Raw genomic sequence first — 14,225 nt, 5'->3', positions numbered from 1 at the left:
CCTGTCCAGGGTCAACCCCATTTCTTGCCTGAAATGTTTGCTGGAGACACCAGCACCCACCAGACAAGGGTGTATGAAAATGTAAGGATGGATAATGTCTTCATATCTTAACTGGTTTCATGTTGTAAACAAAAGAAAATCAATGAGATGACTCCATTTCTCTACATTTCTGAAGATGTGCTTTGACACATAGAGCTGTTTGTGTTTATTTGAAAGAATGAATCTACAATCTAACGACGTGGAAAAAGTGAGCGATCCCGATTTCTGATGCCGCTGCGTGTTTGTGTTGTGGCACAGTCAAAGTAAAGAGCGAAGAGTTAAAAAAATAAAAATAAAAAAAGGAGAGAAGATGAGAGATAAAATGTGAAACTTTTATTAAACGTGACAAAAAACAACAGAAAACAGAACTCTCAAAGTCCCCCAGCTCTGACCTGACAAAGCCCCGTAAAAGGTGAAGAAAGGTGCATTAAGGCTCAGATCAAGACTTCCACCTTAAGAATTCTAAAAACACTCCGGTCTCTGTGGGCCGGAGTCAGTAGTGTAACAGCTCATCAATAAATACAAAGTGTTATTTGTTCGCTTCAGGAATCATGCAGATGCAGGAACATTTACATCAATCAAGTCTGGACAAAGTATTGCTCTTTGATCGCTGGTTTTCACTTCCTCCTACTTTACAGTAAGCAATCGTCTGCAAGAGCTTCAGACAGACTTTAAAGGTCCTGGTAATAAAACAAAAACAATCTAAAAATGTGTCCAAAAGATAGTTTGACACTGTTTCTGGGGTCAGCTGGCGATCAGGAGGTAGAGTTGTCATTCACAAAGCAGAGAGAGAATCCTTCAGGTCCCATCTCCTCTGGTCGACGTGTAAACAAGTGCAAAAACTGAGCCCCACGTTGGCCCCCCGCTGTGCTTTCTGTGTGACAAAAACGCACTGAATGTTCAGGAGAAAAAAACTGAGTGCAGGATGAATGAGGAGGTGAAGTGGTGAGTGAGGCTGCAGCTGTAAGGTTCACTGAACAGTGTCAGACAAGGAGGAATTAAAAAAATGTAAGGTATTCAAAAGTAGGGAGAAAAAAGTAGTTTGAGTTTAATGTATGGAGTGGAAGCAGCTCAGGTGGAGGTGTTGATCTTCCTGTTGACGGCCTGTAGGAGGAGCAGTGAGTACTCCTCAAGTAGAGCTGCTGTCTTCACCTCCCCCACCCCCCTAAGACCCCCATCCAGCGCCTGCATACTGGGCGAGCCCAGAGGGAGAGCGTCCAGCTCCGCCCTCATGGCCTGGAAGGCCTCTGATAGGAGGAGAGACATCTGACACTGGCTGGGGGAGGAGTCATCTGCCGAGGAGCCGCTTACCTGGAACAACAACAATCTACATGTTAACGTATGAAACACTGTAAAATCACGAAGCCTTACCAAGTATTTATGGTCTAGTTTCTAGTGCAAGTATCTTAGTTTCCTAGAAATAAGACAAAGCAAAATTACAAGTACCTTTTCAGCAAGATGTAGAAGCTTGTTTAAGTGAATAATTCTGTCAAATTTATTAAAGAAAACTACCAGATCCACTGGCAGATTATTTCACTTATAATAAGATATTATTCCCATGTTATAAGTGAAAAAATTAAGGTTTCACCAACAGCAGTCTTCCGATTACAGACTTTAAAAATGTCTAACCTGTTGATTACAAGTTTGGTGATTTTGTTTTTGTCTGAATGTCACTAAATGCAGCAAGAAAGTCTCTGAGTTGGTCCAGAAAAAAGTCAGAAGAGCAGGTGACTGAAATCAGGAGATTTTCAGCTTGATCAACCCTGATGATGACTTAAACATACACAACGTAAAAACCAAGAGAGGGTCACATTCACAACACTCTTCCTTATGCACAATATTATTGTGTTCTTTGTAAAAAAAAGACTCCAATTTAGCTATTTTCTGTAAACTGCCAAACTTTATTTTCTACACTATGTCGACAAACGGCTGTGATTCATTCATGGGAACACAGAGCAAAACTTTTAGTTGATAATAAGAAGGCTGAGTGCCGGGTGGCAAAGTTGGCAAAGTTTATCATTTTTTGAGAAAAAGTGTGAACAATAAGACCTTTTTAAAATCAAACCGTAGCTGAGAGACTTTGGGCAGATAACAGGAAGGCTGAAGATGTGCTCTGGTAGAGGGAATTAAGATGACAAAATAATGTAACTTGACCTGCAGCAGGACTAGCAGAGGAAAGCAGACAGTCTGAGCAGCAAATGATCATCACCTTCCTGTACAGATGTGTTGCTCTCTTAAAGCATCGCTGCAGTTCACTGGTCAGAACCTTGCATGTCTCCAGGCTGACCGGCTGATCTGGAAGAGGAGCAGCAACAGGTTAGCTCACTTCAACCTTCACTGTATGGCAGGGTTGTCAACATCCAGTCCTGGAGGGCCACTGGGTGTCCTGAAACTTTTAGATGTGCCTCTGCTGCACCACCTAATAGAATAATTAGGTCATTAGCAAGACTCTGGAGACCTGATCTACACAAGGAGGAGGTAATTAAGCCATTTCATTCATGTGTTTTGTACCTGTGGCACATCAAAAAACTGCAGGACAGTGTCCCTCCAGGACTGGAGTTTGACACCCCTGCTGTATGGACAGACAAACACACAGCAACAAACACACAGCAACTACAGTCAGGGGAAAAAAATCATGTCCAATCTTATTTTAGGGCGAAAATGCATTCAATGCGTCAGTTATTAACCAAGTGGAGAGCGACCACATAGCAATGGAAACGGCTCATAACTTCATCTTGCGGTAATTAAATGGTCTAATAAAGTCAACAATATTGACTGTGAACACCTACATTGAGCAATCTTCTTTTTCGATGGTAGGGCAAATGCTGCAGTTACTGGATGTGCTCAATACTCCAGATATTACGGTAAATATCTGAGGTCTAAACAGGACATTCATGCCAGAAAACACACAAGCTGTGATAGGGTGTCCTAATTTTTTCACATGACTGCATGTTGTACACAGAAATACACTCATACAAGTGGAGGGAGGCAGCAGAGAAGAAAGGAATAAAAGGGAAGCAGCTAAAAGGCCAACAGGAGACACATCTCACCCGTTGCAGAGGGAGAGGAGGAGGGGCGGAGCCAGAGACATGACAGGATGAAGTGATGAAGAAAAAGAGGATGAGAAGGAAGGCCAAACCTGGATCGTCTATGGCGTCTCCACTGGTACCTGCATGAGTCAGAGTGTCCTCTTGTCGGGGCAGTCCCACAGGACAGACAGACACTAGGGGAGACGGCTCTGAGGAGGCGGAGCCAGCAGGCTTGGAGGAAGGGGACAAGGAGTCCAGGGAGATTTTGTCCGGAAGTGGCCGGCTGCTGCCCGGGACGCGAGCCTGGAGGATCCGGGAAGAAGGGCCTGCGCGGTTCCCATTGCTACCCGGTGACAGCGGCAATGAGGAAGAGGAAGAGGAAGAGGCGACAACAGGCACAATGGCAGCATGTTGGGGCGTGGCCAGAGAGGCGTTGGAGTGCACCACGGCAACGAGAGGCGGGCAGGTTGGCGTCTCTTTAAGCTGAGGCGCTGCTGAGCCGGATGCCACGGCAACATCCTCAGCAGGCTCAGAGATGTGGAGGTTGTCGCCAATGGAGACGGAGCGGGACATCTTAGCCATGGAGCTGGCAGTGGGACTCATGTAGGAGCGAGGCGCTGATGATGTCAGAGAGGGAGAGGAAGACTTCCTCGGCGTGGCCGTGGCATTCTCCTGCATAGCGGAACGGGGGCAGCTGGAGCTGACCTTTAGAGTCCACTGTGCTGTGGACAGCGGCTTCCTAGGGGACGAGGGGAGAGTGGTGGGACGCTGAGGGGGGGCATCTCTGGATGGACCAGAGCTCAGCTGGGAGTCCAGAGAGTCTCCTGATGAAACAAGAGAACAGAGGCTCAGCTGTAGAGGCATAGATCAGGGTGGGCTGATGCTGGTGGGGGTATGAGGGTTACCTGTGCCGACCAGCAGATTGTGGACTGACTGGGACTTCTTGAGCCCAGAGGTCAGGTGGGAAGCAACTGAAGGGACCACCAGGCCTTGCTTCCCTCTGGGTTCGACCGAGCTTTGGACCTTCTCCTTCTGTGACGGAGTCTTGTTGGGGGGATTGGTTATGCTGGTGGTCCCTGCTCCGTCCCCCAGTAGCAGACTCTGACTGTGTGCATGAGGAAGCTGTGATTGGTCCTGGTGAGTCTTTGAGGTCTCCTGCTGGTCCGATGACTCCTGGCTGTCTTGTGTCCGGCTCTGGATCCCGTCTACCAGGGGCCGGACTTCAGAGACCAGGGGCCTGGCTTTCACCTCTCCCACCCCTCCATGGGAGCTCCACATTGGGGGAGGAAAGTCAGTCCGACTGAGGAGCACAGACAGGGGTCAGTATACAGCAATCCTACAGTGTCTTTGTGTGTGTTGCTGGGTTTCCACCGACATTTCAAAAATGAAAAAATGCTTTGCCACTCGCATGAGGTGGATTTTTTGCATCATCAAGATTGCTTTATTTTGCAAAAATCGCAATGGAAACACTTTTTGCATCACACAGTCACATGATCAACAACCTGATGTTGCCATTGGCACAAACCATGAAGAAGAAAACAACACAAAGAAGTTGGAGGATGATGGTGCGGCGGGTTTTTTAACACAGCATGTAATAGCCAAAGCTCCCATAACTTTAGCTTTTGCACTGCGGGGAAGTGGGAGAGTTGTCCCATCAGACCGTCAATCTCCAAAACCACACTCAAAAAAAATCTTTAACCTGTGTGGTTCACTTAGACTGCACTGTCAAAACCATTGAAAAACCCATTCCCCCTCTTGTCTGTGGAGGCGCTGAACCATGGAAGGTAACAACAAACAAGCTTTCTCCTCAAGATGGAAACAAAAATAGAGTAGCATCAGATTTTAGCTGTTAGAAAGATTACTATATGTCTGACTGTCTGTCTTATGAAGTTATACAGATTAAGCAGTGTGAATATTTCAGAGGGTTCTGTAAGTCTCGTGATGATGATCAGAGATGTTTTACCTTCCACAGATGTTCTGGGAGAGGAACCTTGAGGAGATGCTGAGACACTCACTGGAGCTGTGACACGTCCTGTTTGGATCACCTGGTAACACAAACATTGCACACGACCTGCTGAGACCCAGAAGGAACGATTGTTGCGCAACTGTTGAAAGGAACATATTTTGCATTTATTCCAGCACCTTACGCACTGTGGGGAACAGCAGGATGAAGGTCAACAATGGGAAAACAAGAGGTTTCATGGAGGAAATGGACGCTGTGTTCAACAGTTTCTAACATCATATTGGATGTGTTTCCATTACAAACATTGCTAACATTTTGCTAATGTTAAAAAAATACAATTTTGCAATTGCAGTGTTTCCATTAAATAAGAATTCAAAGAATGAAAATCACATGATTTTTATGTGAATAAGTTTGTTTACATAGTAAGTCATTGCAAAACATGCAGTACCATGATACTCCTTCCTACTTCCTGTCGTCTTCTTTGTTATTTGTGCCAGTAGTAACATCTGTTTGTTGATTATGTGAATCATGTGACTCAAAAAAACTGCTTCCATTGCAGTTTTGCAAAGTCTATTTTGATATGGCTGAAAAACCAACTCATCCTAGACCAAAAACCATTAATCAAAAAACATGCGCTTTTTTTCTCGCAATAGGCGCGTTTCCATGAAGTAAATTTATTTTGATAATTCCAATATTTGCAAATTTAAGGTCAATGGAAACGCAGCTAGTGATCAGCCGTGGTTCTAGAGTGTCATGCTGTACCTGAAGCAGAAGCAGACAACTCAGCCAGTGTAACAAAGTGCTCCTTCAGGAAAGCCTCCTGGTCTGGAGTCTGAGGGACTGCTTGAGGCATCTCGTCCTCTCGGCTCTCTTGTCTTTCCTTGTCCTCGTCCTCCTCTATCTCCAGCTCTGAGGAGTTCCCATCCACACTGAGAGGCTCTGTATCTGGTCAGATTAAAGGAAGTAAATAGAATCACAAATGGCTGACAAATGATCTCAGTCAGATATTACAGGATGACGCCTTTCTGTACCGTCTGCAGCTGGTCTCTCCGGACTGGACAAGGCAGAGCTGAATCTGAGTGAGCAGCCGCTGTCCGGACTGGGTTTGTCCTGCCGTCCATGTGGAGCAGAGGGACACGCCTCCTTCACCTGGAAGTCACTGACAGGTTGAATGGATGTGTTTAGAAGCTAATCTGTACTCAGTGCTGGACTTTAGGAAATGCTGTGAATCATTTTGTTGATGATGAAGAATCACTAAAAGCTGGTGTCAAACAATTATTCAACAAAAATCTTTATTTGTCAGTTATCATTTTAAAACAATTCATGAAACTTCCAAAAGCCTATCCAAGGACAACCAGTCCTCTTGATATCTGCTTTGGATCATGGAATGTAGCTCGAAAATGATGATTACATATGTGGCACATGTTTTTCTGCTCTATTTCTAATACTGTAATTTCCAGACTATATGTCACTTTGGAGGATTACTTTCATTAGTCAAAACATGAGAAATGAAGAGGAAAAATAACATAGACAAGTCTGATAGTTTTTGAAGCACAGATGCCAGCGCTCTAAACATGGAAGGTCAGTTACAGCTGTACTCTGCCGGTGAAGTGCAGCAGAGTGTAGCAGAGACGCATGCAGTAAATCGAGAGCAATATAAAGGTGGTTGGGTTCCATGAAGAGGTTGCTGGCTATTTTAGAATATGCTACTGTCTGCCAGATTCTGGTTCAAAAATAAAAGAACCAGTATCCCCCCCAAGTGTAAAAATGTAACAATTGTGGCTCATTGTCTGGACTTTGTTTTCAACCCAAAGAGTGTGAATACTTTAGTGGGGTTTTGTATGAACCATGAAGTGTGTTACCTTCCCACCAGGCTTATTCTATCCTCCCATTTGTCAGGGAAGAGAACCGGATCCTCTCTGTCGAGGCTCTGAAGGGACAGCAGAAAGTACTCTGGCCTCTGATTGCTCTTCACTTCATCATCTTCCTAAATAGATAGAAACACAAAATATCACCTATAAAATACATATAGTCTCACATTTCACTACTAGATTTTATTTTACAGAATGTATAGTGAAAACACCAAAGTAAAGTTATTAGTGACTCAGCAGGACACATTTGGAGGTAATATGGGACACCAGATTGAATCTGGAGTCTGAATGTGGACTTTGTGTCAATCCCAATGTCAGACCATCTAACAACATAAAAATGTTCTATTCAAGGATAACAACCTGAACTGGCTTTGGACTTCCTATATGAGACACACTATAGAAGTTAATCTAGACACAGTGCTGGTATTAGGTTGTATTCTTCACTCTTAAATTGTGCAGGTCATCTGTGGTGAAAAATCCTGGAGGATACAGATTAGTCCTTAAGAGTGGAGACATGGGATAGCTGCTGGCTGCAGAATCTCATCCTCACATCTCTCTGGATTGAGAATACCTCAAAGTTAGCAAGTTAACAAGCCTTGTTTGTTTTCAGTGAGGGAGATGCTGCCCCACATCATCACACTGCCTCCACCAAAAGCTGTTTGGCTGCTGTTCATCATTAAAATCAACATCCTAAAGGTAAAGCATTACTGAATTTGGCTGAAATCAAGAGCTTCTCACCCTCACAGAGGGGACCAGAAGACTAACTGTACTCTGCAGCTCATCATTGTTTCGATGAGTCATCGGCTCCACATCCTGCCTCCTGATCGAGTCGTCTGCGTAGGCCCACGTCCTCTCCTGATTGGACAGGACCAAGTGTAAAAATGTAACAATTGTGGCCCATTGTAGGGACTGAACCAAAAGCATTCAGCCATGTGGTGTGTGCCTTACTTCCTCTTGCTCCTCCTGACCCTCCAGGCAGTATGAGTCCAGCAGCCTCAGGTCTAACATGGATTTCACCATCAGGGCACCGTCGGCGCCCGCTGTCCTCCTTGACCAGCGGCGGCGAGGGAGAGGAGCATCGGACGTCTCCTGATGAGTCACAGCATGTGGTGTTTACAGAGTTTCTAGTCTGCAGTAAGTTGTTGTCGTTACAGGAGAATATGCGATAAAAAAATCAACTGGAAAAATTTGCCAATTTTCAGCAGTCCTGACAACCGACTCAAAAATATTCTATTTATTTTTTAAACTGATTATTCTATAGATTATTCAGATTCTTTCAATCGTATTTAAAAAATTGCTACATTTTGCAGATTTTTCACTTAATCAGCCAAGCCTTTTCTATTAAATATTAGAAATACATTAAACTATACAAACTATACAAATACTTTGCCTGACTTTGCCTCCCATTTAAAATATCCAGAGTCATCATGTTGTTCGTATTTTACGACAAACACTCTCTCATAACTGTTCATTGTAGTGGTACCTCTGATCCTAAGAAATACTTAATGACTGCTCACATCAGGAGGGCTGGCTAATTATCTTGAAAGCAGCGGCTCTTAAAAGGAAATGTGTTGAAGAATGAAACCAGAGATGGAAACATACTGGTTATGTTTAGATGATTTTTTAGATCAGTTTTAGTTGTTTTTAGGCATTTTCTGCATAAAATGGTGCAATATTTGATTTAACTAATCATGGGATATTAGACAAAAAAAAAATCACTTACATTTGTGATCTCTCTGCTGTGCATCTCATCAGACACTTCTAAAGAGAAAAATACATGAATGCAAAAACATTAGATTTCTTGGTTAAAGGTTTTGTTGATAACAAGTCTAACATGAAGATAAGAGCAGGGTCTGACCTGCAGCCTCTTCCGGGCTGTCTGTGGTGATCCCTCCCTCTTCCTCCTCTGTGTCGCTATCAGAGGACAGGTTGACCACACTGGGACTGGGCGTGGCCCCGCTGCTCAGACAGACAACACACAGCAACACGTCAGCACACGGCAACATGTTCAACGCATGTAAATCAAATCTTAATTGTAACGACGACTTTCTTTAAATAAAGTTTCTGTTGAATGCAAACTTGACTGAATGTTCTTTACTTTGTTGGTTCTCATCAGGCTGATCTAATCCAGAACCAAACATGGAGGAGGAGCATTCAGCTTCTATGCAACACAAATCTGGAACAAACTTTAGAAAACTACAGAACAGCTGAAACACTGAGCTCCTTTAAACCCAAACTAAAAACCCATCTGCTTAGAGCTGCTTTTGAACAATAATAAATGCAATATTAATTAACATACTCCATTTTGATTTTGATGATGGCATTCATCAAAATGCAACATCTGTTACTTCTTTCTCAATTGTTGATTGCCTATTGTTTTTCTGACTTCTTATTCTTGTGTTTTTATGATGTGATCTGCTCTGTTGCTGAAATGTGCGACACAAATAAATCTGACTGACTGAGCTCAAAGACGATCTTGTCTTACCTGGGCTTTACAGCATTCTGTTCAGATGCACTGAGGGAGTTAGGATCGGTGCTGGGAGGTCGAAGGTCAGCGAGCCGCTGCCTCATCCTGATGGTCAACTCCGGGTTTAGACGCCACACGAAGATACAGCTGCATTAACAGACACACATGGATCAGTGCAGGTGATGATGGCAAACGTAAAGGACCAGACACCTCAGCGAGCTCTAGATTTCATTTAGGGGCATCAGGGGAATAAATAGACACATAGGTCATACTTTTAAGATTTTTATATGTGGAAAAAGTTTTGAACACTCTGCGACATTTTTCTTCCCTCTTCAGAGTTCTGCACTCTTTGCATTGATCTGTGCTAAAATTGAAGTTTGTGTTTAAGTGACAAAATATGAAAAATGTTCAGAGCCAGTTCAGACGCCTAAATATTTTTATAGCAATAAATATGAGAGGTACCTGTCTCCTGACACGGTGATCAGGTATCTGCAGTCACTGCTGAACTTAAGCCCTGTTACGATCTCTGAAACACAGACAGGAAGCAAACTCACTATAAGAAAATGCTTTACTCTGATTTCAGGCATGTATTAAAAAAGAAACAACATGGAGGATAACACACACATTCCACTCACCTGAGTGACCAAACATGGTGGCCACACATTCTCCAGAAAAGAAGTCAAAGATGGAGACATTCTTGTCTGAACAGGAAGTAGCGATGTAGAGTCCTGATGGGTCGATCTGTACCTAAGGAAGAAGAAGAAGAGGATGACCGACTGTTCCTTTAAAACATCATCATGGCAACCAGAAGATAATTACCTTAATAACTGTTCCATCCTCGCCCTGAGAACCTTTATACACCCTCTTTTGTTTGGCGCTTCCGATATTAAAGATTCTGCAGAGACGAAGCAGAAAAAAAAAATCATCACATACCTGTTGATGAAGGTCCTGAACACACAGAGATGAGCACAGTATATTTTTGTAAACCAGTAAGAACAAATGTGTTTTCACAGGCCAGGTTGAGGCGCTGCAGAAAATGGTGCAGTATGTATGCCAGACCAATCGGTGGCGCTGTAACACTGCCAGAGAAAACAAAGAAAACACTGATTGGCAGTGTTGGCAGATTGAGCAGGTTTTCCCACATAGTTTTAGGCTTCTTTTTGAACATGATCTGAAAAAACCCAGATTGGTGGAATTTTGGCTTTTTTTCACAACATATGATGGGATTTTAGAAAGTAAAATTCTGTATTAATGCACTAATTTTATGCATTTATTTTGAAATATTTAGGATCTGTTTAACTATGGCAACAATTAGTAGCTACTGGTTAATCAAGAGTCACTATGGAGCGCTATTGTACAAGTGAAATCCCAGTGCAAATTCAATAAAACAAAAACAAAGTCTTGTTTTCTTTTCCGTCCCAGTAAATCGTTTTTTGTTTTTTTTGCAAATGACAGTGTGTGACAAACAAACTAAAGAATGTTTCTTATTTGTAGGTTTTCCCTCATCATGTCTGCCCTGTGGAGAGTGAAACATCAGCAAGTGCGTCACAATTTTAAGCCCTGATGTCAAAAGATAGCAGCGTAGGGATCTACCTGATTTTGCGGTCCTGACAGCCCACTGCTGCGTACTTCCTGGTTGGTTCCACGTCCATGTCGTACAGAGTGGTCTTCCTAACAACGTGATGCGTCCGAATGAACTCCAAACCCTCTCCCATCTGAGAAAGAAAGAAGAGATGAACGCTTTTATTTTGGAACGTTAACAGTTTTTCTTCTCTGGTTTTTATTTTCCAACATCATCCAGTGATTCTTTACTGGTAAGTAATCTGGCCCCTACCTGCTGAGCTGTGCGAAAGTAGACGCTCTTATCAGCTCCACAGCTGATCATCCACACCTTCCCCTCGTTGGCTGGTGGGATGATGAAGAGGAGAAGTTAAAATCCACAGCAGGGATTTCAGGCAGACAGGCCAAGGTCAGGTTCTAACAGTATGATCCGCTTTAGAGCAAATTCTAGAGCTTCAGCTTTCGATCCTTCCCTTTTATAATTAATTTATATCAGATTCTTTTACAGCAAATAGAAACTCAACAAGGACACAAATGAACAAAGGTGGAAAGACTGAAACAAGAGAGGATGAAAAGAAAGGCAAAATCTAACTGACCTGATTTTACGACATATGGGAAAGTATGTCCTAAAATCAGGTAAAATCACACAAAAGTGCATAAGGTAGGAAGCAGCCATTATAACGAAAGAATGGAGGGAGGACACTAAAGGGAAAGACAGAAAGAGGACAGAGGAAAGAAATAAATGAATAGGCAAATTAAGAAAGAAAAACAAAGAAAGCAGTGAAGAAATAAATAAAGAAAGAAACAGTAAGAAAAAAAGACAGGAACAAGGAAACAAAGAAAAAAAAATGACTCATCTTTTTTCCCACAATTATTCAGATCTGGAAAACAACAAATTCAAGGTTTTTCTAGACTCTATAGCAGTGGTTCTTAACCTGGGTTCGATCGAATCCCAGGTTAAGAACCACTGCTCTATAGGAACCTCGTTATGGTGAAGAATATGACTCTTTTTCTGTTCTACTCTCTTAGGGTAGGGGGTTAGGGTTAGATTAACGACTATCGGCTGTGAAGCGAGCTGCAACTAAAGATTCATTTTTTTTGTTCCTTAACATCTGAAAATCTTTCCATCCAGGTGAACTGCTCTATGTTCTGCATAAGAAAGGTGAAGCAGCCTTCTGAAAGCCAGCTGAATGGCAGTGCATAGCAGAACATGCCTGGAAACCAGAGTTTCCAGCAACTGACCAGCAAATCTGACGGCAGTGATGGAGGACGAGTGTTCATCCAGAGTCTGTACCAGGCTGTACTCTCTGGCTGCATCCAGGACATGGATCAGACGGTCCCGACTGGCAGTGGCTAACAGCTGGAGCCCTGACACACACATAAACATGCACACACAAGATGATTCCTTTTTTACGTGTGTCAACAAACACATCTTATTTTTGATTTCCCATTTTTCTGTGGGAATGATTTTAGTACCGAGAACTTAGTGTTGAGATTCTTTAATGTTAATTCAAGGTTATCAAATTACATGTCTGCCGTTGTTTTATCGAGTTCACATTTCTGATTCTTTGGATCATTAACCATTGTCCTGTATTCAAATATTGAAAAACTTCCATACTGAATACCTGCATCAGGCTGACACACATCTGCTAATGCAGCAACAATGGAGCAAAGCTGCAGCTCTGACTTCGCAGTCATTATGTTCAGGAGCTGCAGGAGCTCAATATGATATTTGCAAATCAGCTTGAAAATCAATTGACATTTTGGTTCCACTTCAAAATGAAGCACTACTTTGTGTTGATGTAACATATAAACTAAATCAAACACACCCTGGAGGTGGCTGTATGTGATTAAACGTTGAAAAGATTTCATCATGGTGTGTGACTTCTGACTCTCACCAGTGTCTGGTTTAGAGAACTCCAGGCAGAGAATCTCTGAGTCGTGAGCTTGAACATTCAAGATCTCCTCCATGTTTTCCAGATCGTGGATCCTAGGAAACACACAGACACATACATATTGATGTATGTGTCCAGACTCACACATACATCAATCCAGACAAATACAAAGCCATAAAAGCTTGGGAGATCTTTTACTATATGCTTACCTGAGGACTCCCATGCGATCTCCAGAGGCCAGGTGTTTTCCACTCGGACTGACTCTCAGAGTCCTAATGCCCACTCGGTTCTGGTCCATTTGCTGTCCCTCTGACATTGATGACTTCTCTGAGTTGGCACCGGCTATCGTGAGGCTGTCCATGTCCAGGAGGCTGCTCATATTGTTGTCCACGTAAAGGACCTTCTGCAGGTCCTGATGGGGGAAGAAGGCAGAAGTTCAACTGTGCTTCAGAGGAGTGGTTGTACAGGGGCGTGTGTGTGTGCTGACGTACGTTGCTCAGGATGTTCCTGTGGAGGACATTGTGTCTGTTGGTGTTCCACAGTCGGATGGTGTTATCAGAGGAGCAGGATAAGAAGGAGCCGGGGGGGAGCTGCGCCTCACCTGCTCCTCCTTCCTCTGTGCAAACCTGCAGGAGTCAGAGAGGCAGGATGGGTTACACCTGACTGATCACATGAGGCTCCTCAAGGCTCTATTCTATTCTTGCAAATCAGCTTGAAAACCAATTAACATTTTGGTTCCACTTTAAAATGAAGCACTACTTTGTGTTGAGGTAACATATAAACTAAATCAAACGTGTTCAATATCCACATGAATTTTCTAGCTCAACCTATGAAGCGCAACAAAATATTCCAACATACATATGCCGATGACACAACTTTATAATCTTGTCACATCTAGAAATGCACTGACCCAATATTACCATCTGTATCGATGCAGATGTTGAAAAAAGTTCTAGATTGGGTATCATGACAATGTTCCCAGCCTGCAAGGGCAGGTCTATTCAATCTAATTCTAATTATTGTACTGGGTTCACACTCTATTTTGGAATGGAGTGTGAACTAATTACAAACTAGTTACAAATTTAACTCTTTACATGAGTCAAATGTTTGACTCGTGTTCCCTGAGTCTATCTGTTGGCCTTCTCTCCCAGCTGTGCCCCGTTTGTAATCAACCATCTGTGTCTTGTCAGTAATCAAGCTCTCCAGTGTTTCAGCTCCTCATTTGTTGCTGGACTCTTCAGTTGCTTCCTGTTCTTTTCCTGCTCACTCATTGTTTCAATTCCTTCATGCCGTATTATAGTGTTATAATACGGCATAAGTTACAAAGTATAAGTTAATTCCCAGAATCATGACTAAAAGTCACAATGAAAAGACACAGCTGTTTCCACCTTATTATTATGA

At 43.0% G+C, this 14,225-nt stretch overlaps 1 protein-coding gene across 4 annotated transcripts in view; it reads right to left on the bottom strand.

The window, feature by feature from the left end:
* Nucleotides 1-357: 357 nt before the first annotated feature.
* The window catches only part of mapkbp1 (mitogen-activated protein kinase binding protein 1), a 33,787-nt gene continuing 19,919 nt past the window's right edge, over nt 358-14,225 (bottom strand). For 2 of the 4 annotated variants that reach the window (XM_055057161.1, XM_055057163.1), the window contains 22 exons: nt 13,316-13,450; nt 13,034-13,236; nt 12,828-12,919; nt 12,172-12,297; nt 11,204-11,274; nt 10,963-11,084; nt 10,189-10,264; nt 10,005-10,116; nt 9,832-9,895; nt 9,388-9,516; nt 8,761-8,861; nt 8,626-8,663; nt 7,851-7,991; nt 7,641-7,757; nt 6,894-7,018; nt 6,063-6,190; nt 5,794-5,976; nt 5,032-5,113; nt 3,974-4,368; nt 3,179-3,892; nt 2,249-2,334; nt 358-1,350 (listed from right to left, as the gene is read on the bottom strand). In XM_055057161.1, coding sequence (XP_054913136.1) covers nt 1,111-1,350; nt 2,249-2,334; nt 3,179-3,892; nt 3,974-4,368; nt 5,032-5,113; nt 5,794-5,976; nt 6,063-6,190; nt 6,894-7,018; nt 7,641-7,757; nt 7,851-7,991; nt 8,626-8,663; nt 8,761-8,861; nt 9,388-9,516; nt 9,832-9,895; nt 10,005-10,116; nt 10,189-10,264; nt 10,963-11,084; nt 11,204-11,274; nt 12,172-12,297; nt 12,828-12,919; nt 13,034-13,236; nt 13,316-13,450 — 3,480 coding nt within the window. In that variant the 3' untranslated portion in view covers nt 358-1,110. The remainder of the gene's footprint in view (nt 1,351-2,248; nt 2,335-3,178; nt 3,893-3,973; nt 4,369-5,031; nt 5,114-5,793; nt 5,977-6,062; nt 6,191-6,893; nt 7,019-7,640; nt 7,758-7,850; nt 7,992-8,625; nt 8,664-8,760; nt 8,862-9,387; nt 9,517-9,831; nt 9,896-10,004; nt 10,117-10,188; nt 10,265-10,962; nt 11,085-11,203; nt 11,275-12,171; nt 12,298-12,827; nt 12,920-13,033; nt 13,237-13,315; nt 13,451-14,225) is intronic. The other 2 variants (XM_055057164.1, XM_055057162.1) reach the window with 2 other exon arrangements.

The sequence above is a fragment of the Poeciliopsis prolifica genome, unplaced genomic scaffold (assembly GCF_027474105.1).
Source record: "Poeciliopsis prolifica strain line A6 unplaced genomic scaffold, Auburn_PproV2 SCAFFOLD047, whole genome shotgun sequence".
NCBI classification, from domain to species: Eukaryota; Metazoa; Chordata; class Actinopteri; order Cyprinodontiformes; family Poeciliidae; genus Poeciliopsis; species Poeciliopsis prolifica.
The sequence above is the reverse complement of the archived record's forward strand: the minus strand, read 5'-3'. Positions and strand labels throughout refer to the sequence as shown.